Consider the following 25489-nt stretch of genomic DNA (forward strand, 5'->3'; position numbering starts at 1 on the left):
CAGGGACGGCACAGCCGGGGACAGGCACGGCACAACCTGGCCATGGGGTTGGCGTCCTCTCAGTGCTCTTGCGCGGCTCCGACGCTGCAGTTCTCCCGTTCTCCCCCCACCGCTGCCCGTGGGGCTCCCGGGGCTGTTTCTCCAGCCCTGCGGGATGGCGGGGGGGCTGCCTGGGGTGTGCGGCTGGGGTCACCGGTGCCGGGGTCACCACATGTGCCGGTAGGGAAAGGCCACTTCCATGCAGAGCACCACCAGCGCCTCGGAACAGTTGTGCCGCTGCCCGGCCAGCAGCCTGCCCTCGCCCAGGGGGGCGGCCAGGCCCTCCCCAGGGCCGGAGCTGCGCCAGCCCTGGCAATCCCGCCTGCGGGCTTGGCCGCCCCGCGCCGTGGAGCCATGCCAGGCCAGCCGGCGGGGCCTGCGGATGGGGACAGGGGTGAGAGGGGCTGGGGGATCCCCTCTGGGGCACCTCCGGCTCTTTGCACCAGCTCCCGCATCCGTGCAAGCACCAGGGGCTGGGGGGGACCCGCTGCAGCCCCCCCACCCCTGTTCCTGGCGCGGGTGCGTTTGTTCGGGGACGCCGTGCCGGCGCCCGCCCCGCGGCCAGACTCACCAGAGGGGATCCGTCAGGACGTTGCGCCCGTTGAAGGAGTAGATGGGGCCCCGCGGGGCGGCACCGGCTTGGCCCTCGAAGAGGGAGCTCCAGGACTTGGCCAGCAGCTGGCCCTGCGGGCACAAGTAGCGGTGCTGAGATGGGGGCTGCGGGCTGGGGGGCCGGGGTGATGCCCTTGTCCCAACCACTTGTGGGGAATAACTTGCTCTGGGATCCTCCTGGCTCCCCAAAACACAAGTGCTGAGCATGGCCGGGGTGCAGCAGCCCCAGCGCAGGACCAGGCAAGGCTCCCCGAGCTGATGCTCACTGGGGGCCGCGGGGCTTTGCCGCCGGCAGCCCCCATGGGGGACGGGGGTACCTGCCTTCAGGTTGACAACAGGGAGGGTCCTGTCCGTCCTCTTGACGATGGAGACCAGGTCCTGGGTGGGGGCCGACAGGAATGCCCGGAAAGTGCCATAGAGCCGAGCCTCCTGGGACTGCCGGTAGCACTGCAGGTCGGCGCCGCGGATCCCGCTCATGTCGCCGGCGAGGGGCACGTTCAGGGCGGCCAGGCGGAGCTGGGGAGGGCAGGCATGGCAGGGGGGGAGGCTCGGGCATGGCCAGGCGTCGAGGTCTCTGCTCCCCCTTTCTCGGGAGGGTGCGAGCCTCCAGCAGTGCCGGCCAAGCATGGAGGGGTCCCCCGGGCACCTCTCCCCCCTCTCCCATGGCTGGGCCACTGTCTCCCACCCCCGGAGCCAGGGAGCAGGGCATTACTTACTGATGGGATCCGTGGGGCGATGGTGGTTAGGAGGGTCTGGGGCAGCCCTTGTCCCTTCTCCTTCTGGACCTGGAACAACACGGCTCAGGTCAGCCCAGGGACATCCATCCCAGTGGCATGGGTGCCATGGGTGCAGCACCCTCGCCAATCCCAACACAATCCCAGGCTCTGCGTGTGCCGGGCCGGCGCTGCCCTGCCAACAGCCTGTCTCCCCGGCACGTCCCTCCCGGCGTGACCAGACTGGCAGCAGGGCTCACCAGTGAGTCTGTCGGGGTCAGTGCGGGCGGCCCCGTGTTGGGACCTCTCATCTGCACCCGCTTTGCCTCCTGGATGGAAAGGAGAGGACAGTCCTGCAAGGGCCTGTCCCCCCTGGCAGGCAAAGGAGGGCTCTGTCCCCTTGCTGGGATGTGAGCAGACCCGGCAGCTGCCTGCACCCCTCACCTGGTACCGTGGGGTGGAGGCGGAGGGGTCGTCACCGGCAAAGAACGACTCCGAATCCTCCAGCTGCCCAATGCAACAAGAGGGATGGGTTAGGGGGGAACCAGCTCCTTCCCTGGGCTCTGCTGCCCCAGCACCAAATCCAGCCCGGTGCCGGCTGCCAGGGCTGCAGCCCGGACCCCCCTCCCTGCGAGGGACCCCGAGGGGCATCCTCGGTGCACGGTACCAGGAGGCGGCTCCAGCCGGTGGGGGTTCGGAGAAAGGCGCTGCTCCCTTCCCGCACATAGACCAGGCTCCCCTCGGGCACGGCGCTGCCCGACTTCAGCATCAGCTCCTTGGACTGGAAGACCCACGTCTGGCGCTGGGGGGGATGGAGAAGTTCACGGCCCAGCTGTGGCGTGCGGGGCAGCCGGACAGCCTGGGGGTCTTGCCCGCGGCCGCAGGCAGGACGCACCCGGAGATCGGCGCGGGAGTCCGGCGGCTCGGTCCGAGGGATGTCAGCATCTGGAGAGCCCAGAGAGGGTGGGGGGTCACAGGGCACCCCGGCGCAGGGGCTAGATGCTCCCGCGGGAGCTGGCCCCGCAGGGATGTGGGGGGGGCTGGGTGGGAGAGCCAGTTGCCGTGCCGGGGACCCGTGCAGGGTGGCAAGGCCCCGGCGCCCGGGAAGGGAGGCAAGACTTCACAAAAGGTGTTTCCAAGGAGGCTGGAGCCCCCAAAACACCCGAGAAATGCCCTTACCTGTTGCCCAGCCTGCGTCGGCGGCTGCCTGCAAAGGCAAGCGGAGCCTGTTACTGCCGCCGGGCACAGGGACACCCTTCCCAGTGCACGGGGAGGGGACAGGATCTCCCTCAGGGACCTCGAGGCTTACCGGCTGCTTGCAGGGTGGCTGGGCACGGATGGGGTAAACCCTCTGGAAGCAAAGACAGGAAGGTTTGTGGGGAGCGTCTCGTGCTGTGCATGCTCACATGTGTGCGCGCTGTGGCACAGGCATGTGCACAGCCCGTGCTGGGCCTTACGTTGAGGTAGAGGAGACCTGGTGCTCCGGGGGGGCCGGGGGGCCCAGGGGGGCCAGGGTTCCCAGGGGGACCTCGCAGACCCTGCAGTGGAGCAGTGTGGAGATTGGACTGAGCTATTTTGGTGCTGCCTTTTGGGGTGGCAGCTATAAGCCACCCCACTGCTGTCCCTCATCCTTCCCACTCCGTTTGCCTCCCAGGGCTGAACCTCCCCGGGCCGGGGCAGCGCGCAGGCGCGAGCCAGGCAGTGTCTCTCACATGGGGGATGATCGCTCCATAAACCTCCGGCTCCTCTTTGCCGCCCTGCAGAGAAAGAGAGAGAAGATTGGGAGTGATCTCCATCCTCCCCCTCTCCATCCTCCATCCCTCCATCGCAGCTGGGGCTGTGAGCCCTGCGGGGCTGCCGGTGGGGTGAGCCGTGGCGTGGGGCACGCAGAGCTGCCTGGGCTCTGGCAGCAGGGTCCCCAAGGCCAGGCTGGGGTCCCCGGGCACCCCTCACTGTGACGGGGCCCCACGAGCCCTGAGGACTCACCGTTTGGTACCCGCTGATGGGCACCCAGGAGCCGGACTGGCTGCCGGTGCTGGGGAAGGGGAGGTGGCCTGGTTTGCACCCGTGTTCCCCGTAGCAGCACCCCTGGGTGAGCCGCAGAGAGAGGCACAATTAGAGCCTGCGCTGGGTGGTGGGGATGGGTGCGTGCGCTGTGTGTGTGCACGGGCGCGCTGCACGCTTGCATGGGTGTGCACACGTGTGTGCGCTCCCTGCGTGCATGGGTGTGTGTGCACATGCGCATTTGCATGTGCTGCAGGGGATGGTGTGAGTTGCCACCCACCCACCCCGTGCCCCAGCCCATTTTGGGGACTCTGGCAGTGCCACCGGGGTGAGGTGAAGGCTGGGGCTGCCCTGGCACGGAGAGGGTGGTGGGGGAGCAGAGGCAGCACACGGGGCTCAGGGGTTCACACTCAGGCTGTGGGAATGGGCCCCCCCCGGCCAGCTCCCCCCATGCCGGTGCTCGTGGCTACAAACCCGCTCTCCGGGGTCGCCCTTTTCTCCCTGGAAGGAGAGCAGAGAGGTCCTGTCAGTGCCTGGGGTTCTGCGGGTCCCCAGGCACTCCCGTCCCCCGGCACAGCGCTGTGCCTCACTCCACGGGGTAACCCCCGCCATGGAGCTGTTTGGTTTTGGCACGGGCACCGGGAAGTGGCCACGGCCGATGCTGTCCCCGTGCCCTCGCTGCCAACACCCGCCGCCCGTGGTGCCTGCTCCCCCGGCTCACCTTGGGGCCGGGCGGCCCCGTGGATCCGCGGTGCCCTGCGTGGCGCGAATCGCACTGGAAGGAGAGGATGTGCCGGGGTGAGCGCAGGGGCTGCCCCCCACACCCGAGCACCCGCAGCCCCAGGACCCCCTACTCACCCTGTAGTCCCCCGGCGGCCCCGGCGGCCCCATGGGACCGGGCATGCCTGGGGAGCCCATCTCTCCGGTCCGGCCAGGGCTCCCCGGCATGCCCGGCAGCCCGTGTTCGCCCTTCTCACCCTGTCGGCACACGGCGCACGGGGTGGTGAGCACAGGGGGTCAGCACCCCGTGTCTCCCTGGACCCCGCAGCGGCAGGGCTGGGGCAGCCCCGGAGCCCTCCGACGGGCTCGGTGCCAGGGCAGAGCGAGCGGCTGGGGAGCCCAGCTGCTCCATCCCCACCCCGCTGGCGCTGGTCTGGCCCCAGGGCCATGGATGGGCTGGGCTGGGACCCCCTTACCTTTAGTCCAGGGAATCCTGGCTCCCCTCGGAGCCCTGGTTTGCCAGGGAGCGATGCAGGTCCTGCAGGACCGGGGGGTCCTTCGTGCCCAGGCACCCCGGGGGGACCTTGTGGGCCTGGGATCCCTGGTGCCCCCGGGGGTCCGTCTGGCCCAGCTGAGCCTGGAGACCCCAGGGGTCCTTCAGCTCCAGGGAAACCGGGTGGTCCCACAGCCCCTGGCGGGCCAGGGGGTCCTGGCTGCCCCTCCCGCCCGGGGACCCCCGGGGGGCCTTCATGGCCTGGGTAGCCAGGGGGTCCAGGCAGGCCAGGTGGCCCGGGGGGACCTGGGGGTCCTGGGTTCCCCATAGGGCTGGACGCTCCCAGCTACATGTCGGGTTGGAGGCAGAGAGGAAAGAGAGAGCAGAGTCGGTGAACGGCCGCGTCCCATCCCCTGGGCCCCCTTCCCTGGGCTGCCCACCCCCGGGCTGCCCACCCCCATGGTCCCATGCCCCAGCCCTCCACGTCCCTGCCAGTCCAGCCAGGGATGGACACCGCAGCCAGTGCCATCACCCACCAGCCCTGGCATCGCCCACCTGTGCCCCCCACCCTGGCACTCACCTCATTCTCCGATCCCTTGGGGAGGGCGGCAGACACGGGTGGGCTCCTGGCTCCCCAGGTGCCTGGTGGTCCCGGGGGCCCCGGTGGTCCCGGAGGACCTGGGGGGCCCCGGGGACCCTGGTGACCTGGCTGCCCTGGGCTGCCGGTCTTCCCTCTCTCCCCAGAAAATCCGGGCTGGCCTCGGTCCCCTGGGGACCCTCGGTCGCCTTTCTCCCCCTGTCAGGGAAAGACAGAGCCTGGCTCCTGGCTCCCGGCTCCTGGCGCTTTCCTCTGCTGGCACCAACCATGGGGACAAGCTGCCCCCCTGGCAGGGGACACCTGAGTTGTCCCCCCAGCCCAACCCCTGAAGTGAGAGTCCAAATCCTGAGCAGAAAAGATTTTGCACGGCCAAAAGAGCCAAGCGATTTCACCCAGCGGGACCCCGCGCCTCTCCCCAGGGGGGACCACCGAACCTTTGGGCCGGGAAGGCCGGGAGGGCCGGGGCGCACGGGGCAGACGCAGCCGGAGCCGTTGTGTATCTGGAGAGGGAGAGAGCGGTGAGCGGTGGGACAAGACCCCTGGCTGCCAGGGACTGGCATGGGTGCCCTGTGCCCACCTCTCACCTGCAGAGCAGGGTCCGTCTTGGGGGCCAGGGGCACCTGCTGGGGCAGCCCCTTCGCCGTGGTCTGTGATGAGGAGAGGAGGGGCTGAGCGGGAGACCCCCCCCGAGCACTGTCCCAGTCCCCTGCAGCACCATCCCTGTCCTGCCCTGCCAGCCCGCGTCCCCCGGAGCCCCTCGCCTGGGTGCCCATCCCGGGCTGCCCCTCGCAGCCCTCCCAGGGATCAGGACCCCTCCACCACCTTGATCTGCAGGAACTCCTCTTCCTCCGCGCTCCCCTCGAAGATCTCCGGGGCGGCCGTGTGTCGGTGCTGCTGGGACAGATGGGGAGAGCTCAGTGCGGGGCTGGGGGGAATCTCAGGGGACCCACAGGAGCCTCCCGCAGCCATCGCTGCCCGCAGCCCGGGGTGGGGGCTGAGCCCCAGCGCTGCCGTGGGGCTGCGCCGTGCCGGGGGACGCCGGGAGCTGCCGCGGCTCCTTTCCAAGGGGCCAGAGGCGGCTGAGCCGCGGCTCGGGGCTGGAGCAGGGCACGCTGCCCTGTCCGAGCTGGTGCGGCTGTGCGGGCAGGGCACAGATAAGGGGAAGGACGTGGCGAGGGGCCCGGCAGCCGCTGGGGAGTTTCGGGAGGGCTGGGGGAGTGGGGGGTGGATGCTGTCCGGGGAAAGGCACCTGGCCTCGTGTGCGCGGTGGGGCACGGCCCGGGCCCTTCGCTGCCCCCCTGGCAAGGGGGTCCCGGCGCCTGGGGGCCGTCGCCAGCGGGGGTTTGTTCAGCAGCACCTTCTGCGTGGGCTCCACGCCGCCAGCATCTCCGTCTACAGGAGCAAAGGGGCGATGGGGCGGGAGGCGGCAGGGCTGGAGGGGGACGGGGATGGCACAGCACTCCCAGCTCCCGGCACTCACCGCAGCTGCAGCGGTGCCACCAGCAGCCCCAGGTCCCGGCACTCACCGCAGCCGCAGCGGTGCCACCAGCAGCCCCAGGTCCCGGCACCCCACACCTCACCCTCCAGCCTTACGCTGGAGGCGTCCCCTCCTCGCTGCGGTGCAGGAGCTGGGGCTGCCAGGGAAGCCATGCCCCCGCCTCACCGTGCCTACCTTCCTCCCTGTCCAGGGCGGTCACCGTGGTGGCTGTGGGACCGGTGCTTGGATCTGGGGTGGTGTCCTCCGAGCCCAGGGGGTAAAACCACTGGGCCGTGGCGGGGGGCAGGCGCCCGACCAGCACCGAGAGGATGCAGAGCGTGCGGAGGAGGTGCTGGGGGCTGCCGGACCCCATGCCGCTGCCTCTGGGCCAGGCTGCCCAGGACAGGGGGGCTTGGCTCATCCCTCTCGCCTGTGCCGTCTGCTCCCGCGGCCCTGGCGCGGCCCCCGCTGTTATCACGGCGGCCCCCGTGCTGCCCGACACGCCCCTCGCCCGCCCCGGCACCCGCGCCCCACGGGCCGCATCCGGCAGGGGCTGAGCACCAGGTCACCGCCTGTCCCGCCGGCCAGGGGCAAGGAGGGCAGCCAGGAACTGTGGGGAAAGGAGCCAGGACCAGGAGCTGCTGAAACAGAGGCGAGGGAGGGCTGGGGAGGAGATGCTGCCTGGAAATGGGGAGTAAAACCAGCGAGGAGGGGAGCGGAGGAAGGGGCTGGCTGAGAGCAGGGGGCATTGGCCATGGAGACAGCAGCCGGGTGCTCCATGGGGTCTGCCCGGCCACCGGTGCCCAGTGCCAGGAGGGGACGGAGACCGGCTCATGGTTCGGCCGGGCTGAGCCCTAGGGACGGGGTTGCGAGGGCCCAGGAGGTGTCGGCGTCCTGCAGCGCGTGCAATACCCGTGCCCTGCGGTGCGTGCAGCCACCGTGTCCCGCAGCGGGAGCAAAGGGCTCTGCATCTTGCCGGCTCCGTCAGGGCCACCCTAGGCTGGGGGTCTCCAGCCGTCTCTGATCCCCAGTCCTCTTTCTGCCCCTGCCCTGCGCTGACCTGCAGCCTCTCCCCAGCCTGAGCCCTCATAGCCTCAGGAACCCCAAACAGCCACCGAGGTTGGGAAAGACGTGCTGGGACCCCACAGAGCCCTGGGGCTGGGAGCACGGGGCTGCCCCGTCACAGGCGGGGGAGCTGGGCTGCACCGAGCACCGTGCACTGAGCACCCTCCTCGGCTGCAGGGCTGTGATCACGAGGTGGGGGGCCGCACGGCTGCGGGGTGCGCCAGCCCTGGCCCCCTCTCTGTCTCGCAGGATGATGGCTGGGACGGGGACCCGGAGGAGCCATGCCTGGCCAGAGCGGGGGGACAGCCCCTGGGGCTGCGCAGCGAGCGCGTCCCCGCTCCCTGCGTGCCACGCCGGCCGCCAGCACTGCCGCGCTGCCTGCGCCCGCAGACACAACAGTCTCCCCAGCGGGCGCTCAGTGCTGCCAAGGCCTGATAAGGTGCCGCGGCCTGAGCGGGGCTGGGCACCTGTTTGGGTTTGGTCCCCGCTTGGACACCATGTCAAGGCTGGCGCCTCTGCCCCGAGTCACGGCCACCGCACGGCAGTGCCAGGCAGGGCAGGGGCTCCGGGGCAGTGCTGGATGCCGATGCTTTGCACGGTCCTGTGCCGGCTGGGAGGGGAGAAGGGGGGCTGGGGGCCGTGGGGGACATGGACCCCACCTGCCCGCCCAAAGTCCTACCCGCCTGCCTGTGTCCTGCCTGCACGCTCAGTGCTGCCCAGCTCACCTGCGCAGGAGAGAGGAGATGGTCCTGGGAGTCCCTGTGGCTGGGGCCACCAGTGCTGGCACTCAAGCCTCAAAATGCCACTTTGAGCACTAGATGTGCTCACCCGTGAGATAAGTTTGGGGTTCTCAGCCCCGGCCCTGCGTTACAGGCTGGCTCTGCTCTTCTCGAGGGGGCTGCGATGTGCTGAGCCCTTTCTGTGTGTGGCCAGGCTGAGGCACCCTGGGGAGGTGGCTTTTTGACCACTTGCTGCTCTGCACCTTCCTCCCTCTTGCCTGTTTAATCAGGGCAAATGAAACAAGTGACATCCAGTATCGCACCCGCACAGGGCCCTGTGCCTGCTCCTGTCCCTCTGTGCTGCATTAAATTCCTGGGGTCAACCAGAGCTGGGCCCTGGTGTGACCCCCCCTCACGCCTCTGTCATGGAGCAGCATGCTGAGCCCTGCCACTGGAGCTTGGTGACTGGTCTGCCCCACGGCGAGTGGAGTTGGGGCAGGAGCTGCAGGAGCTGCAGGAGCTGCGGGCTGCTGCTGCGCTGGGGCAGGATCCCTCCGGGGCAGCCCAGATTGCATCCCCTCATACACCACCGCAAGGCAGCCCCCACCTCCTGGGGCCCCTTTGAAGCTTTGCCCACCCCCAGGAGGCTGCCCCACGTCCCACCCGCTGCACAGAGCCCCACTCCAGCGGGGCCCAATGTCTGAGTGTTTACAGACCCTTAATATCCTTGAAAGCAGCACAGAGCGCAGTCACAAACCCCCGCGGCTCCCGCTGCTCAGCTAAGCCCTCGGCAGGGCCGGCGCAGGCCCTGCAGGACGTGGTTGCTCCCCACAACGTTGTGCTCGCCCCGCAGTGCTGCACGGGGCCGGGCTGGCTCCCCGCGTCCCACAGGGTGAAGGTCACCTTCGTGACGGGCTGCCTTGTCTCCCCGTTGGTGCCGGTTGTGGTCATCTTGCCAGTCTTTGCGCAGCACAGGGTGGTGGTTTTGCCGGCGTTGACCAGGGCCAGCCGCTGGTGTGCCGGCGTGTTCCTGTGCGTGCAGGACAAAGCTCCCTGCGGTGCGCAGCTGCTCCTCGTCCCATGGCATGAGTTCAGCCAGTCTCTGCCTTACCCCCGGCCACAGCAGATCCTGTCCTGGGGGCACGGAGAGGTGCTCTCTGCCCCCTCGCTGCCCCCGCAGCGAGCCGGGTGTGTGTGGGACAGCCTGTGCAAGGCCTGCCCAGGTGCCGCAGCATCTCACGCAGCGCAGGGTCAGCGAGGCTGAGCTTGTGCCGGGGCTCATCGCACCCCGGGCTGTGTCCAAGACCCCCCTGCCGCACCCAGGCGTGTCCCCCCGGCTGCCCGGAGCCCTGATCTGGCTGAGGTGCCCCTGGGCGCGGGTCGCAGCTCACCAGACCCCGGGGTGATGCTCGGCGACCCGTCCCCACGGGCGCAGGGGCTGGGCCCTGCCGTCTCCCGGCCCCCCGCCCTCCCGCGCTGCTGCCCGGCCGCCCCTGCCCGGGTGCTGCGGGGACCGGCGGGGCGGGAGCCGCGGGGAGGGATGCTCGGGCTCCGCGCCCGCCTTCCTCCCGATTTTCCGAAATAGCCACTAGGTGCCGGCAGCTTTCAACTTATCACGGGCCGGTGCGGGGCCGGGGGGGCGCGGGGAGCCGGCGGGTGCGGGGCGGGGGGGGTGCAGGGAGCCGGCGGGGCCTCCCCGGGGCGTCCCCGGCAGCCCGGGGCTGAGCTGCCCGTGGTGCTGTGCTGCCCCGGCAGTGCTTTTGCTCCCACCGGGGACCCCCCGCACCCGGGACCCGGAGCCCGGAGCCCACCCCGGGCTGCCCCACGCAGGGGGGTCTTGGCCAAACAGCCCCCGCGATGCGGCCCCGCATGCTTCCCACCCTTCCCAGTTCATCCCAGTGGCTCTCAGGAGAGGGCGGGCGGCGGCGGGCCAGGGTGTCGGGGAGGCTACCGGGGGGTGCGAGGGGGTGGCGGGTGGTCTGCGGGGCGGGGGAGCTGGGGGGGGGGGGGGCAGGGGCGGGGGTCTCCGGGCTGCCCGGCGCCGGAGAGCAGCTCCGCCGGTGCTGAAGCCGCCCTCCCCGGTGCTGAAGCCGCCCTCCCCGGTGCTGAAGCCGCCGCCGTCGGCGGGGAGCGGCTCTCCCCGGTGGCTTGCCGGTGGCGGCGGGGGCGGCCCCGCCGGTGGCCCCGGTGGCGGCGGCGGCGGGAGGTGTGGCCAGGGGCCGCATAAAGCCGCCGCCGCCCCGCACCCGCCGCCAGCCGAGCGCCGCCAGCAGCGGGCCGGGCCGGGCCGGGCCGGGCCGGGCCGGGCCGCGGAGCAGCGCGGAGCAGCGCGGAGCAGCGCGGAGCGGGGCCGCCATGCGCGGGGCCGCCGGGCGCGCTCTGCCGCTGCTGCTGCTGCTGCTGGCGGCGGCGGCGGGGCCGGGGGGCGGCGAGGAGGCGATCCAGTGCCCGCCGTGCTCGGAGGAGCGGCTGGCGCGTTGCAAAGCTCCGCAGGGTTGCGCGGAGCTGGTGCGGGAACCGGGCTGCGGCTGCTGCGCGACCTGCGCCCTCGGCCGCGGGACCGCCTGCGGCGTCTACACCGCCCGCTGCGGCGCCGGGCTCCGCTGCTACCCGCCCCGCGGCGTGCCGCGGCCCCTGCACACCCTCATGCACGGCCAGGGCGTCTGCACCGACCTGGCCGACGTCGAGGCCATCCAGGAGAGCCTCCAGCCACCAGGTAAGGCCGGTTCTGGGTGGCCGAGGGGCGAAGGGTGGGTGCTGGCTTGCCAGCGGCGCCCCCCGCCCCGCCCCGAGCAGCCCACCTTCGCGCCGGCCTGCGCCCCGCTCGCTTGGCGGGAGTTGGGGCCGCGGGGTTCAGCGGGGACCCTGCGGTGCGGCGGGATGGGGGAGCCCGGGATGGGTGTGCACGGTGCGTGTCCCGGGGAGGGAGCAGCACTGAGCTGCGCGGGCTCCCGCAGGTGGGTACCGGCGGGTCGTGTTTGCGCCATCCTCATCCACCGCCGGCACAGCAGTGGCACAGCTGGTGGCACCGTGGATGCTGGAGTGAGGTGCTTCGCAGGGACGCGTCACCCGCTGGGCCCCGGCTACGGAGTGCCCCTGGACGGCAGGGCAGCCCGCGGTCCCGCAGGCATCCGTGGCCTCTCAGGATGGACGGGTCCCAGCTGCCGGGGAAGCTCCCGTTGCATGGTGACCCCTGCACTGCCGCTTCCCCGGGATGCTGCCGGCAGCCCTGCCTGCACGGCCAGGAGGAAACAGGAAAGAGGCCTCGGGGCACCTGCTTCCCTCACAGGCAGGTCAGGCTGGGCTCTGTGCCGGGACTTTGCCAAGAGCTGCGTCCTTCCCGCAGCCGGGCAGGGTAGGGGGGTGTGGGCATCAGGCAGGGCCAGGCTGGAGAAACCCCCTGCCTGTAGGCTCTGCTCACGCCTGTCTGCCCCAGGAGCCTCTTGCGGGTGTTGATCGCGGCCCCCTGTCACCCCCGTGGTGTTTGGGCAGGGCCTGGGGGCCGGGAGCGGAGCCGGCGGTGCGAGCCCAGCCCCAGAGCTGCACAGGTCACATCGTGGCTTTGACAGTGGGAGCAGAGCCGCTCCGGGGGGCTGAGTGTGGAGACCTGGCCCGTGGGGCTGGCCTGTCAGTGGGTCTGGATGCCACGCTCCCCCCTTCCCCATCCTGTGGGCTGTGATGGGGACCACGTCCCCCAGAGCTGGGGAGCAGCATCCTGCCACGGGACGGTCCACAAACTGGCCTGGCCCTGTGTCCCTGCGCGGGGTCACCCGGAGCTCCCCAAGGGGCAGAAGGGGCCGGAGCAGTGTCCATCCCTGCCCACGCCGAGAGCTGGATCCCGGCTCCATTCCCTCCTCACATGGCTGGTCCACGGCAGCTCCACCGGTGTCCCCACGGTGAGGAGGGCCCTTCATGGATGGGCCCCTCCATCCGCCCCTCTCCAGGGACAGGAGTTGGCCGCGAGTTCTCGGCATGGGGTCTGTTGCAGAGACCCCCTGCCCTGCCTGTCTGTCCTTATCCCACATCCTGCAGGAACTGTCTGGGCTCCCTGGCCCGGCGCTGCGTTGGGCTGCCAAGGCCTGTTGGTTTTGGCCGTGCCCTGTGTAACGCAGCATTTTTTCCCAGAGCCTTTAGGAAACAGACTTGCAGTTTTTTCCCTTCCTTCCCGCGGTGTTTTGGCCTTGCTGGGGATGGGTGGGTGGCCGTGGGAGCCGGGCTCACCCGCCCGGCACCGTGCCTGCCTGCAGCGTTGCAGGTGGCAGGACGGGGGAGCGGGCAGCGGCGAGCCCCTTAGCCCAGGACAGCCCGGCAGGACGCGGGCAGGACCCCCCGCAGCACATTGCTTGGTGCAGCCCTGGTGGGAAGGTCCCGGTGGGACGTCTGAGCCACGGGTCCCTGTCCCGCTCTGGCAGCCCGGAGCCAGTGGGAGCGTGGGGCTGGGGGATGCAGGCTCCATCGCTCCCGCCACAGCCCTGCCTGGCACAGCGAGGGCACCCCAGCATGGCCAGTGCATCCGGCGGGTCCCCTCTGGGCAAGCAGAAGGAACTCAAATGCCTATTTAGGGGCAGGGGCGTGCGGAGCAGGTGCCCCCCTGGCTGCACCCGCGTCCCTTGGGGCTGAGCCCACGCGGGTGCTGGGCGAGCAGAGGCTGCAGCGGGCGGGCGGCTGGGAAGCGGTTAACACAGTAAACACTTTGTCTGGGGGCTCTGCCGAGGGGGGGGGGGCTCCGCATTCCAGGGAATAGGCTGGGATCGGCGGGGGCTGGGCTGAGGCTGGGCTTTCCGAGAGGCTGGGTGATGGCTCCCAGCCCCATCACCAGGAAAGAGCCTCTCGGCTCTCCCAGGGCTCACAGCACCCACGGGACGGGACTTTCTAGGAAGCAAGGGAGCGGGTGGCCGCTCTCGTGACCCTCGTGGCTGCGGGTCTGGGGACCTTGTGTGCGGATCTGCGGATCTTGTGCAGGACCCTGGTCCCTGCCTCCTGCTCCCAGCCCTGCTAGCTCTGAGCTGGCTCCCGGGGCATCCCGCTGCTTGGGCTGGGAGCCCTGCGATGGGGCCAGCCCTGGGAGGTTCCAGCCACAGCTTTCCGGCACAGCCTGCGGGTGCCTGGGGGAGGTGATGGCTGAACCCATGTGTGGCAGCCGGGAAGAGGTGAGGACATTTTCCCCAGCACACATGACGAGTGATTTAATGCTGGGTAAATAATTGTGTCTGGGAAAAACTGACCTCGTGGGAGCTGCGTGCATCCCGCGTGGTTGCTGTAAGCAGTGGCTGGGACGGATCCTGTTCCATTCCCACGTGCAGTGACCGGGAGGCATGGCGGTGGCCAAGCCCCGGCTGGATGGTGCACAGGCAGTGAGGACAGGCTGGGTTTAGCCCCCGATGGCGTCCACCCCGCATGCATCCATCGCTGCCCCTTTCCACCCGGTCAGGGGGCCAGGCGAGGCTGTTGCCCTGTCCCAGCTGTCCCCCGGGATGGGGTCTGGCCTTCGCCCATGCTCGGGTTTCTCCGGGCCAGGCGTTGCTCCTGACGAGGCTCTGGTCCCTACAGGGAATCATCGGCATCTGCATCCCTCATTCCCTCCCCTGCATCCCGACCTCTCCTCCATCGGGCTCACGTTAGGTGCCGAACCGGGAGGCGCAGATGTGCTCAGCGGTGTTTGAGCACGGCAGGGCTCAGCAGCGTGTCCCAGTGGGATGGGGACGGGCCAGGCTTCCCAGCTGGTGTCCCTGGCCAAGGGGCTGTAGGTGCCTGGTGCCTGCGCCCCAGCCACCCCCGTGCCCCGGCTCCCTGCGCTCCGCCGGGACCAGCACTCGGCAGGACGAGCGCAGACTTCCCTGCGCCGGCACCTGCCAAGTCGAGACCCTGGCAGCCAAGAGAGCCGGTGCTGCGCCGCAGCCCTGCCAGGACCACCCGCAGGCAGCACCGGGGGTGCTGACCGGGGCAGCGGAGGGTGCTGGGACCCACTGGGGCTCACGTGTCACATCGGCCACAGACACGTGGATGTGTCCCCTCTGGCCCGTGGGGCACGTGGGGTCCTTTGTGCCTGGGCTGGCGGGATGGGGGGAGCGGGGCTGGAGCTGTGGGGGCCCCTGACACTTGTCCCTCTCCCACGGACACACGCACGCTTCCGAGGCTTCGCTTGCTGCCCCGGCTCTCCTCCCGTGGGAGCCGTGCGGTGGAGCCCGGAGCCCTTCGCTGCTCCCTCGGGCTCAGCGCCGTGAGTCACAAGTTCGGCACGTGACCAACCTCATTTGCAGCTCCCGTTAATTGAAGGCGACGCTGAATGACTCGTTTGTGTCTTCTGTCCGTGGGCCGACCAAAAGGCTGGGCAGAAACGCTCCTCCTGCTGGGATGGGGTGGCTGGTCTGCGCGGCCGGTGAGGGCAGCGCCCATTCCCATCCCCTTGGCACCCGCTGCCATCCCAAACTGAGCGGAGGGACTTCTCCCAGCCCTCAGCCAAGCAGGCACCTCCGCCTCCGCTCTGCCCGTCCTCCCCTGCCACTCGGAGACCTCTCTCTGCCGGCACGGCCCCGACCGCGACTGGCAGCACCAGGGTGGTGGTGGCCGGTGCCCTGCATGGCCAAGGCTGCCAGGTGGAGCGGGACCAGGGGGGAGAGGTGTGAGGAGGCTCGGGGACACCCCACAGGCACCGGTGCTGCCGGGGCCGGCATCCAGACGGTGCTTCCCAAGGGGTCGGGGCAGAGCGGGCTGCACCGGGAGCGGTGCAGGGGGGGCCGGTGTGTCAGGGGCCTCCGGGCTCCACAGAAGTTGCTTTTTCCATGCCTTTGTGCACGAGTGCGAGGAGTTTCCTCATCCAGCTGGTGCAGGAGGATTGCCAAGGGAGGTGAGAGGCTCCTTGAGCTGCCGCACGTCGCTTAGCGGGTGGGAAAGTCACAGCAGCAATCCCTGCCGCGGGGAGCGATCCCGGAGCTGGTGTGCGAGCTGGGGGACCGCGGGTCCCAGAGCTCTGTCCGCAGAGCTGGGCGCCGGGCGAGAGCCGCCTCGCTGCCCGGAGGCACCGATGTTTCATGTGACCTTATGAAAATGTTATTGGCATCTGGTTTTGTTTAAGCCGAGAGATTTGACACTCTGAAGGCGGCTGGCAGGGGGAGAAGGGGTGTTTGTCCGTGCCGGGGCTGGGTGAGGGCTTCCCCCGGGCAGCGCGGGCAGCGGCCGGTGCCTCCTGCTCCTGCCTTTCCATGGCGCGGGAGCAGCGCATGGAGGTGCCGGGACTTTGGCCAAATCTCCTGCCCAGCTCTTCCTTGCATGTCTCCCCGAGGAGGTGCAGGGGGGAGGCAGGGGAGGGAAGGAGCATCCCTGCCCGAGCCCCCCGAGCCCCCGGCTGGGCTCCGCCGCCAGCGCCCGCGTTGCGCCACAGCCCCGTGGTCGGTGCCGCTGGGGCTGGCGCGCGCCAGGGCTGGCATCGCTCTGCGCGGGGTCCTGGAGACTTTGGGTTTGTGTTTCAAATTTCAAGGGCATGAACCATTTCCTGGAAAAAATTGACAGATTAAACAAAAAGCAAATAACACGAATGAAGGAGAAGGATTTGATCGGGGCTTTGCTGTGAACTTTAACCAGGCTGCTGGGAGCCCATCCAGGAGCCCTTCGCTGCAGGGGAGCTTCCGTGTGAGGTGCCGATGGGAGACCAGGGATCCTGCGGGGACGTGGCGGGCAGGAGGCCGTGGCTCCGACCCCGCTGCCTGCCTGCTGCCTGCCTGCTGCCTGCCTGCGGGCAGGGCCGGTGCCCGGCATAACCCCGGCAGCCTCCATCCCTGATGCTGGGAGCCCCTGGGTGCTTCCACCCACGCTGCACCGTGACTGTCCCCTGCCTGGTTTGGGAAGGTTTTTCCCATTGCCGGCTGCAATATTGATTAGTATAAGCCCAGCCCCGGGATAAACTCGGGCAGGGAGCCCTGGCCGCTTTCCTCTCTTACCGCCCAGGCGGGTTGGGAGTCAAAACGCTGCTTGGGCTGCGCCTGACACAGCTCCGAGCGCAGGTGGAACCCTGGCTCCCTGGGGCGTCCCCCCTCCGCAGAGCATTAACAGGCCCCAAACCGGAGGAACCGGCAGCTTTTTAAAAATAAAGTCGCACCGAGAGCTCGGGTCTCATGATGCTCCCTCCAGCTGCCAACATCTGGGATCACAGTTTGGCTGCGCTCCTGGCGCAGGCGAGGATGCCAAGCGCCGCCTTTTGAGATTGGCCCTGTGGGAGATTAACTTTCTTATTCCAGGAATTTCTTCTTTCATGTCTTTGCAGGGGCTGTGCCCTGTGGCAGAGCATGGCTCTACTCCCGGCTGCGGCACCCAGTGCCACCCTGGGCCTGGCGGGTGCTCAGCACCACCCCGGTGCAGCCCCGGTGCCCCCATTCCTGCTGCAGCTCCTCAGAGGCAGCTTTTTGGGGGTTCTGGGGTCTTCCTGGGGCTCCCTGGCTGCGCATCCCAGCATCACCTTCGAGCTCCGTGGGTCCGGTGCTGTGGGTGAGCACCCAGTGCCTGGCAGCACGTGGCTGGCCAGGGCAGAGCCAGACCCTTGTGCCGTGCAGCACACCGGAGCAACTGCCCGGCGCTCTCTCAGCATGCATTTGCAATCCTACAATAACAGACGCGTGGCAATCAGCCCGTGAATCGTGGCTAATGAGTCATAAAAACTCCCAGGAGCCTTGCCCAGTGCTGCAGGGAGAGCTCAGCCCAGTGTGGTGGCAGGGGCAGGAGGGGACCCGGGGCTGGGGGTGACGCCTGTGGGGACCGGGGAGGGCGGTGAGGGCTCCGGCAGCACCAGCTGCACCGTGTGCCCGGGGGTGCAAGCCGCTCCGCAGGGCCCGGGGCACGGTGGGGGGCGCCGCCATCCCCGCGGGGCTGCCCTGCAGCACTGAGCCCCCTCCGGTCCGTGTCCTTGCAGAGAAGGAGGAGATCGACCACCCCAACAACAGCTTCAGCCCCTGCAGCATCCACGACCGCAAGTGCCTGCAGAAGCAGCAGGCGAAGCGGGTCAACCACGGCAACAAGATGCGCAACAGCGGGAGCCCGTACCACCGCGAGGAGACGCGGCCCATAGTGAGCACCGCGCGGCACCGTGGCGGGCGGCTGGCGCTGGGTGCCGGGGCGGCGCTGGGCTGGGGAGGGCAGCATGGGTGCTGAGCACCCCTGGGCCGTTCTCCAGCGCCGGCGGAGCCCAGGGCAGGAGCGGGGGGGTTTGATGCTGGTGCTTGTGGCACAGCCCCAGGAGTCGGGGTCCCGGGGCGCTGGGGCGGGGGCACGCACCAGCCCCGCTGCCGGCTCAGCCCCACCTTCCCGCAGGCGCAGGGCTCGTGCCAGAGTGAGCTGCACCGGGCGCTGGAGAGGCTGGCCGCCTCGCAGACCCGCACGCACGAAGACCTGTACGTCATCCCCATCCCCAACTGCGACCGCAACGGCAACTTCCACCCCAAGCAGGTAGGACGGGCTCTCGCCCATCACGGGGGGCTGGGGGAGCTGCTCGCATGGGGTCCTTTTGCAGAGCCGGGAGCGGGGATGGACAGACGGATGGACAGGCGGGTGCCGGGGCACAGCAGGGCACCTGCAGCTCCTGGTTTGGGTGGGAATCACCCTTTGGGTGTTGTGGGGTCCCTTGCAAGAGCCCTGGGGTGTGACGGGGGTGGCAAAGCCCCTGTGAGAGCTCCTGGTCGCCCCAGCCAGGCAGCCTGCGGGGATGGGGCCGTGGGGGCCAGGCTGGGCGCCCCTCACCCAACCCGTCCCCTCAGTGTCACCCGGCGCTGGACGGGCAGCGGGGCAAGTGCTGGTGCGTGGACCGCAAGACAGGGGTGAAGCTGCCGGGCTTCCTGGAGCTGAAGGGGGACTTGGACTGTCACCAGCTGGCGGACAGCATGTGAGCGTGACCGCGGCGGCCCCGCGCCGCGCCGCGGCCAGGACACCTACCGGGGCTGCGTAGGAGAGGAAGAGAGGGGACATGACCGTCAAGCACCTCCCTGGTGATGGGGGACCCCAGCACGTGCCCCGGATCGCCGCTGTGCTCTGCGCCACGGGCTGCCCACGGCACGGGGCACGGCACCGCGACCTGCACCGTGACCACTAGCCGCCGCTGCCGAGGGGTCCCCGGCAGTGCCAGCGGCACGGACGCTTGCTTGGGCAGATGCCGCCCTGGGGTTGGTGTCAGGCTGCCCGGGTGGAGTGGATGGAGAGCACCCACGATGCTGTCGCCCCTCGGTGCTGCTCCCGCAGCCGCTGCCGCTTTGCCCGCCCCGGGGTGCTGCCCCGGCTTTTGCCCCGGCCCCTCTGTGCTGGCCAGGGCACCCGGAGCCTGGCGGCTGTGGCAGAGGCTCCCCTGCTGCCCCGGCCCAGCCTGGCCCCGCAGGCAGCCACGGACACGCCGGTGCCTCGTGGGGTGCCGCGGCGGCAGCCCTGCCTGCAGTGCCTTGCCGTCCGCGTCCACGTGCGGCAGCGGGAGAAGTGCCTCGTCCTGCCCTCCCTGATAGCGGGATGCTGCCCAGGCCAGGAGCGGGGGGTGCCTGGAGAAAGCCCCCCCACCAGCGCCTGCCTGGGGCCCTCCCTGCCTCCATCTCCCCCAAAGCGTGTGCGTGCGATGGGCGTCGCGGCCACACAGAGCAATAAGAGACCTTCCCCCTCCCCGCTGCAGCCCCCCGGCCCGGGAACCGCCTGCCCCCCAGCCTGGGTACCGCCTGCCCCCCGGCCCAGCCCCACCCCGCTCCCTGCGCAGGGACAAAGCTGGCGGCCGCAGCGTTTTCCTCCTCTCCGTCCTGTCTCCCCCTGCCCCGTCCCCAGCCGCCGTCCCCAGGGCTCGGGCGCTCGGGCACCCCAGGGGTGCTGGGTCCAAGGGGAGGGTGGGGGGGACGAGGGATGCCCAGGAAACGCCTCCCAGCAGGAAGGGTTTCTTTTGGTGGTGGGTTGTTTTTTTTTTTTTTTCCTTCCCCAAAGATTTTTAATATTTAAAAAATGTCGTTGGTGGGATCTTAAAATCAACCGTGTGGCCCCTGAGGCTGAAATCCTCCATCTCCGCGGAACGGGGCACTGCCGGCGATGGTTTCTGACTTCTCTTCTTCCAACTTGGCCAACGTGACAAAACCGGGATGAATTTCTGGAACGTCTCAGTGACGGGATCTGCAGATTTCGCCAGCACAAAGTTCTCAGCTGAGAAATTGTCACTATTTTTGTAGCTATTTTTTTTCTTCTTTTTTTTTTTTTAAGCTGGGCTGGAAATTTTTTCACCTAAATGTCATTTAGGTGAGAAATGGATGTGCTGGCTGCCATGGCAAGTGTGCCAAAGACGCAGGGGATTTTGCTGATCCCCCCCCCGCCGTGACCCACCCCCTGGCTCCATGGCCGCAATGGGAGGTTTTGGTTTTCCATGTGGATTTGCCCCATCCACACCAGCGGGTGCCAAGGCCCCTGATGGGAACGAGATGTTTCAGTTTTAGTGAAACACGCTTCTGCCCGCCCCCGTTCCCGGCAGCTCCCCGGCACGGCATAGCATGGCAGGGTACGGCATGGCACGGCATGGCACGGCAGCTCCCTGGCACCCGCGGGGACGTCCCCGGGTGGGGACGGGGATTGGCAAGTGCTGCCATGCCGCTGGCCAGGGCTGGCTGGACAGTGAGGATGGAGCGAGCCGGGACGAGGGCTGGCACTGGGCTCAGCTTTGCAGCTCATCGGCACGGCTTCTCCTGGCTTCTCCTCCGGGTGACGGTGTTCCCGTGTCACATCCCGCATTCCCAGGTGCACGTGTCCCGCTGTGGCCCCGGCACCTTCCACCGCGTGTCCCGCGGGGCTGTGCTGCTGCCCCTGCCCCGCTGCAAACCGCTGTCCCTGGCAGGGTCCCGCGGAGCTGTCGAGCCGCCGGCTGCATCCCTGGCCGGGCTCCTGCCGAAATCCCCTGCCTGCCCTGCTCGGAGGAGGCTGCGTGCACCTTCTAAACGGAGTCAGTTTGCCAGGATGGTGGTTGGTGAGGATGGGGGTCCCTGCCCCTTCCAGAGCCCCTGGCTCCCCGGTGCCACCACGCAAAGGATGGGTTTCCTGGGGCGCGGGGAGGTGCCGCTGGGGACCACGGCCGATCACGGTGCCGGTCCCATGCGGCCGCGCCGGCAGCACCGTGGTGGGGTGCAGGATGCAGTGGCATCCCGGACCCTCCCCGCACGCAGGCAGGGCAGTGCCGGCGGATCCGGCGGAGCCTCCCCTGGTTTTGGGGTGGCCAGTGAGCGGCCGGGCAGGGGCCGGAGATGCCGGCGTTCACCAGGGTGCATTCTGCGTCCAGCTCAGAGGGCTCCAGTGTTTTATATCGTCTCTCCTGTAGTTTAAGGCTGTATTTACACATGATCATATACCAGCGTAAGGCTCCCCAACCCCAGCGGCGTTTTTCCACGCCGATGTGATTTCTGTCAGTTCCTCCTGGGCCAAGCCCGTCCCTTCGGACTCCCGTGTAGCACCGACCCTCTTTTACAGTAAACTTGAACCTTTGTATCGTCAAAAAGAAAAAATAAGGTAATTACTGTATTTAATTTTCCCTGTTATTTAATGTGTTTCTGTTGAGTGTATTTTATCTTTGCATTGCTTCAAAGAAAAGGAGAGAGGGGAAGCAAAGCAGAGGAGGAGCGAGGGGTCTGCAGGGATCCCACCCAGCTGGGCGCTGCGTTCCTGCGGCACCCATGTGTGCCGTATGGAAACGCTCCCCTTCCAAACCAGCCAAATTAAACCAGAGCCTGCCCGCAGCCTCGGCACCCACCCTGGCAGAGGGTGCAGGAGCAGAGGGTGCAGGAGCAGCGGGTGCAGCCTTGACCCCCAGGGAGGTTCAGCTGCTGGGCTGTGCTGCCAGCCTGCCCCAGCTCCAGACCCCCGCAAACCACATCCCTGGGGACCGCCGCTGGGACCAGCCCTGGCTCCTCCACCCTTGGAAGTGCCAGTGCCAGCGGTGGGAGCAGAGGATGCCGGATCCGGCCGGTGCTCCAGGATGAGTGGTTCGAGGTGTGCACCCCTGAAAGCCTGGCTGGGGACTGTTTGCTGTAGCTATGGGGGCTGGCGGCCGAGCGGCTGCGGGTGGCTGCGGCTCTGAGCTGCCAGCAAAAATATTTGATGGTTTCTTTTCCGCCTGCCAACGGGGACGGGTGCTGGGGAGAGCGGCGTGGCTGCACTGGCTGCCAGTGGGGCGAGCGGGGCGGGATCCTCGGTGGCAGCGAGAGACATCGCCCAGGAGCACCCGCGGGTCCCTGCTCCCCAGGAGCCCCCTCCGCTCCCTTCCCCCGGGTGCAGCTCGGCGCAGGCTGGGCTTTGGGCTGCTCCTCACACCCACCGGGCAGGGACCCCCTTTGGCCACCTCCGAAGGCACCTGCCTTGCCCTCTGCCAGGGGCCGTGGGCACGGCCGGCTGCGGAGCAGGATAAGGGAAGCTGGGGGAGCTGGGGAGGGCGGATGGCTGGATTGCGGCGGCTTGGAAGTGGAAAAAATGCCTGAGCTGAGAGCATCTGGTTTGTAGATCCTGGGACTGGACTGCGGGAGCGAGGCCAGCGCCTGCCTGCGCTTGGCAGCATCCGCAGCCCGCGGGGCGCAGGGGCCGGCACGGGGCACCCCACCGGTGTGGGGACAGGCTCAGCCGTGCCGTCCCTGCCTGGGCAGCCAGTACCCCCAGCCTGGGGGACACCACGCTGGGTTTGGGGTTCAGCAGCCCTGAAAACCCAGGCAGAGTGGGGTCCTGAAAAGCCTCAGGAAGAGCTACGCCGAGCAGGGATGGGGTGGGAAGCAAATGATTTCATGCCTCCTCATGAGTCCCAGCTCAGCCTCTGCTCTGTGCCATTGCAAGGGCAGCGAGGATCCTCGCCGCCGATCGTCACCGCCGGCCCTGCACAGCGGCACAGAGCAGCGGCACAGAGCAGCGGTGGGGCCCAGAGACAGCGCCAGGCTGGAACGAGACGCTGGATGGACTTCGAAGGTCAGGGGAGGACAGGGACAGGCACCGGCTCGCGCCAGGGTGACGTGCTCGTGGCCAGGCAGTGCCGCCGGCCTCACAGAGCCGCAGCCCACGGCATGTGTGCGTGTGCCGCTACGCACCGAGCATCACCAGCTCCGCTCAGTGTTTTGGGAGGGTTTCAGGGGACCGGCAGCTGAGAGATGCCCAGGCACGGGAATGCCAGCGGCTACATGCCTCCTGGCTGCCCGGCGCTCCTGGCCATGGCTCGGCTTTCTCATGGTGTTTGCAGCAAACGTGCTCACCAGGGCAGCTGGCAGGCAGCATCGCCTGCGGTCACGTCGCAGGAGGACCCTGGGTCTCCAGCGTCACGGCTCCCCGGGGCTGGAGGTGTCGTCTGGGGCCGGTGCCAGCCCGCTGCTCCGGTTACTGGAGCTGCGCGGCCGGCGGTGCTCGGGGTTGTGCAAACACCCTGGAGGAGCCGGGCCCGAAGGCAGCCGTCTGCAGCCAATGTAGACAAGCACAGTAATTTGCTGGCGCAGCAGACCGGCAGCCGGACCAGGGAAGACGCCAGCTCTCCTGGAGCCCAGCCCAGCATCCCGGCCCCGTGTCGATGGCTGCCCAGGGCTGGGGCTACCCCGGCTCTCCTTCAGGGCCCCTGTCCAGTTGCCCCCGGCCCTGCCAGCTGCGGGGGCACCGGGCTGGGCTCGGTTACTGATTTGGCTGGAGAAACGCGTGCGTGTGTTTGCATTTGGCAGAGCCGCTGCTGGGCTGCTGGGAGTGCGGGGGCTGGTGCCACGGAGTCCGGGGGTCATTTGCCCCTTCCCGTGACGCTTGCAGACCCAGGGGCACCCGCTTCCCCCCGGCTCCCCCGTGTGCTGCTGCTCCTCCCTGTCAGCCGAGGGAGGGCTGTGGCTCTTCCCCTCTTCTGGAGGTCGTCAGGAAGCCGGTGACAAGAAGCAGCAAACCCTCCTGCGCCCAAAAGTGCTGCCGGGCAGGACCCCCGGGCAGGGCTGCGCCGGGCAGCGGTGGCAGGACCCCGCTGTGTCGGGATGGGGAGGCAGGCGGTGATGCTGGCCCCCGGCAGTGGCCGGTGGTGGGTCTGGGTCCTGGGTGAGCCCATCCACGTCTCATCGGGAGGCAAAGCTCTGCACCTTCACCTGCGACAGCCGGCGGCTCCCTGTCCCCTGTGCAGGGCAAGGACGTTTCTGTGCAGAAACCCCTGTGGCCACCACGCTGCCACCAAGGCTTTGTGTGTCACCCGCGCAAGTGCACACGTGTCCGTGCACCCACACGCATGGTGGGCGGTCACCGGTGCGATCCGTGTCCCCGTCACCAGGGACAGCCTGGCCCCACGACGCAGCATCGGTGGCTTTCGGGGTCTTGCTGTGGTTGGGGACACGGGGCATCACCCGCTGGCGGCAGAGGCTGCTGGGATCGAACCCCTGAGCCCGGCCAGGACAGGGGTTTGTTACAAAATGGCTGGAACTGGACCCAGGAACCAAAACCAAGAGCTGCGCTTCCAGGAAGCCTGGGACAAACTTTGGAAGCCACGAGGAGCTCAGAGAATTGTTTGTTTTTTCGTGAATCCAGGTGGTTTTGGCTGAACTGTCTCCATGGTGTCTGGGCCTGTGCTCCAGCTACGCTGCACTGGAAAAGGGTTTTCAATGAACTAAAAATTCCACGTGTGGAAGACGGCGCTTGGTGATGGGCCCGCTCCCCATCCCCAAGTGGTCCTAAAGCGGGGAAAAGCAGCCATTGCCCCGTTCCCAGAAGAGGAACCTTCCCGGTTGCGGCTGGAGTTCTGCAAAAGGGAGCTGGATTTGATGACGCAGGGGAGCAGCGTGCAGGGGCCTGGGCTGGGGGGGGGGGGGCAGCAGCGTGATCCCCCCAAAGCACCGCTTGGAGCCAAAGCCTTTGAACCTTCCTATTCCCTTCGTGCTTATCGCTGCTGTCCTGAACGGCATCGCGATAAACACGGCGGAGTAAAGCAGCGCTGGTTTGCGGGCTGCACAGCCCCCAGGGTCCCTGGGCTGGGGTCCCTGGGCTGGGGTCCTTGGGCTGGGGTCCCTGAGCTGGGGTCCCTGAGCCGGGGTCCCTGAGCAAGGGTCCTTGGGCTGGGGTCCATGAACCGGGGTCCCTGACCAAGGTCCTTGGGCTGGGGTCCCTGAGCTGGGGTCCCTGAGCTGGGGTCCTTGGGCCGGGGTTCCTGGGCAGGGGTCTCTGGGCTGGTGCAGCGCTAATTAAGTGTTGGTTAATGAAAATAGCTCTGTGTGCACCACCGGCTCTGCCCATATTTACGGCTCCCAGCAGACGGGCAGGGCACAGGCAGGAGGCAGGAGGCAGGCAGGAGGCAGGCAGGGCACAGGCAGGGAGCAGGCAGGGAGCAGGCAGGGAGCAGGCAGGGAGCAGGCAGGAGGCAGGCAGGGAGCAGGCAGGAGGCAGGCAGGAGGCAGGCAGGGAGCAGGCAGGAGGCAGGCAGGGCGCAGGCAGGAGGCAGGCAGGGAGCAGGCAGGAGGCAGGCAGGAGGCAGGCAGGGCGCAGGCAGGAGGCAGGCAGGGCGCAGGCAGGGAGCAGGCAGGAGGCAGGCAGGAGGCAGGCAGGAGGCAGGCAGGGCACAGGCAGGGAGCAGGCAGGGAGCAGGCAGGGAGCAGGCAGGAGGCAGGCAGGGAGCAGGCAGGAGGCAGGCAGGAGGCAGGCAGGGAGCAGGCAGGAGGCAGGCAGGGCGCAGGCAGGAGGCAGGCAGGGTGCAGGCAGGCGCAGGCAGGGCGCAGGCAGGAGGCAGGCAGGAGGCAGGCAGGAGGCAGGCAGGGAGCAGGCAGGAGGCAGGCAGGAGGCAGGCAGGAGGCAGGCAGGAGGCAGGCAGGGCGCAGGCAGGGAGCAGGCAGGGCGCAGGCAGGGAGCAGGCAGGAGGCAGGCAGGGCGCAGGCAGGAGGCAGGCAGGAGGCAGGCAGGGCGCAGGCAGGCGCAGGCAGGAGGCAGGCAGGAGGCAGGCAGGAGGCAGGCAGGGCGCAGGCAGGAGACAGGCAGGGCGCAGGCAGGCGCAGGCAGGAGGCAGGCAGGAGGCGGGCAGGAGGCGGGCAGGGAGCAGGCAGGAGGTAGGAGGCAGGCAGGGAGCAGGCAGGAGGCAGGCAGGGC

At 68.8% G+C, this 25489-nt stretch overlaps 1 protein-coding gene across 1 annotated transcript; it reads left to right on the forward strand.

Moving 5' to 3' along the window:
• Positions 1–10795: 10795 nt before the first annotated feature.
• IGFBP4 (insulin like growth factor binding protein 4) lies at positions 10796–18312 on the forward strand. Its single transcript, XM_075722994.1, has 4 exons — positions 10796–11156; positions 17343–17497; positions 17741–17875; positions 18184–18312. Exons 1-4 carry the CDS (start codon positions 10796–10798, stop codon positions 18310–18312), a joined length of 780 nt encoding a protein of 259 aa, XP_075579109.1.
• Positions 18313–25489: the final 7177 nt, after the last annotated feature.

This window comes from Pelecanus crispus, chromosome 18 (genome assembly GCF_030463565.1).
Source record: "Pelecanus crispus isolate bPelCri1 chromosome 18, bPelCri1.pri, whole genome shotgun sequence".
Classification (NCBI taxonomy): Eukaryota; Metazoa; Chordata; class Aves; order Pelecaniformes; family Pelecanidae; genus Pelecanus; species Pelecanus crispus.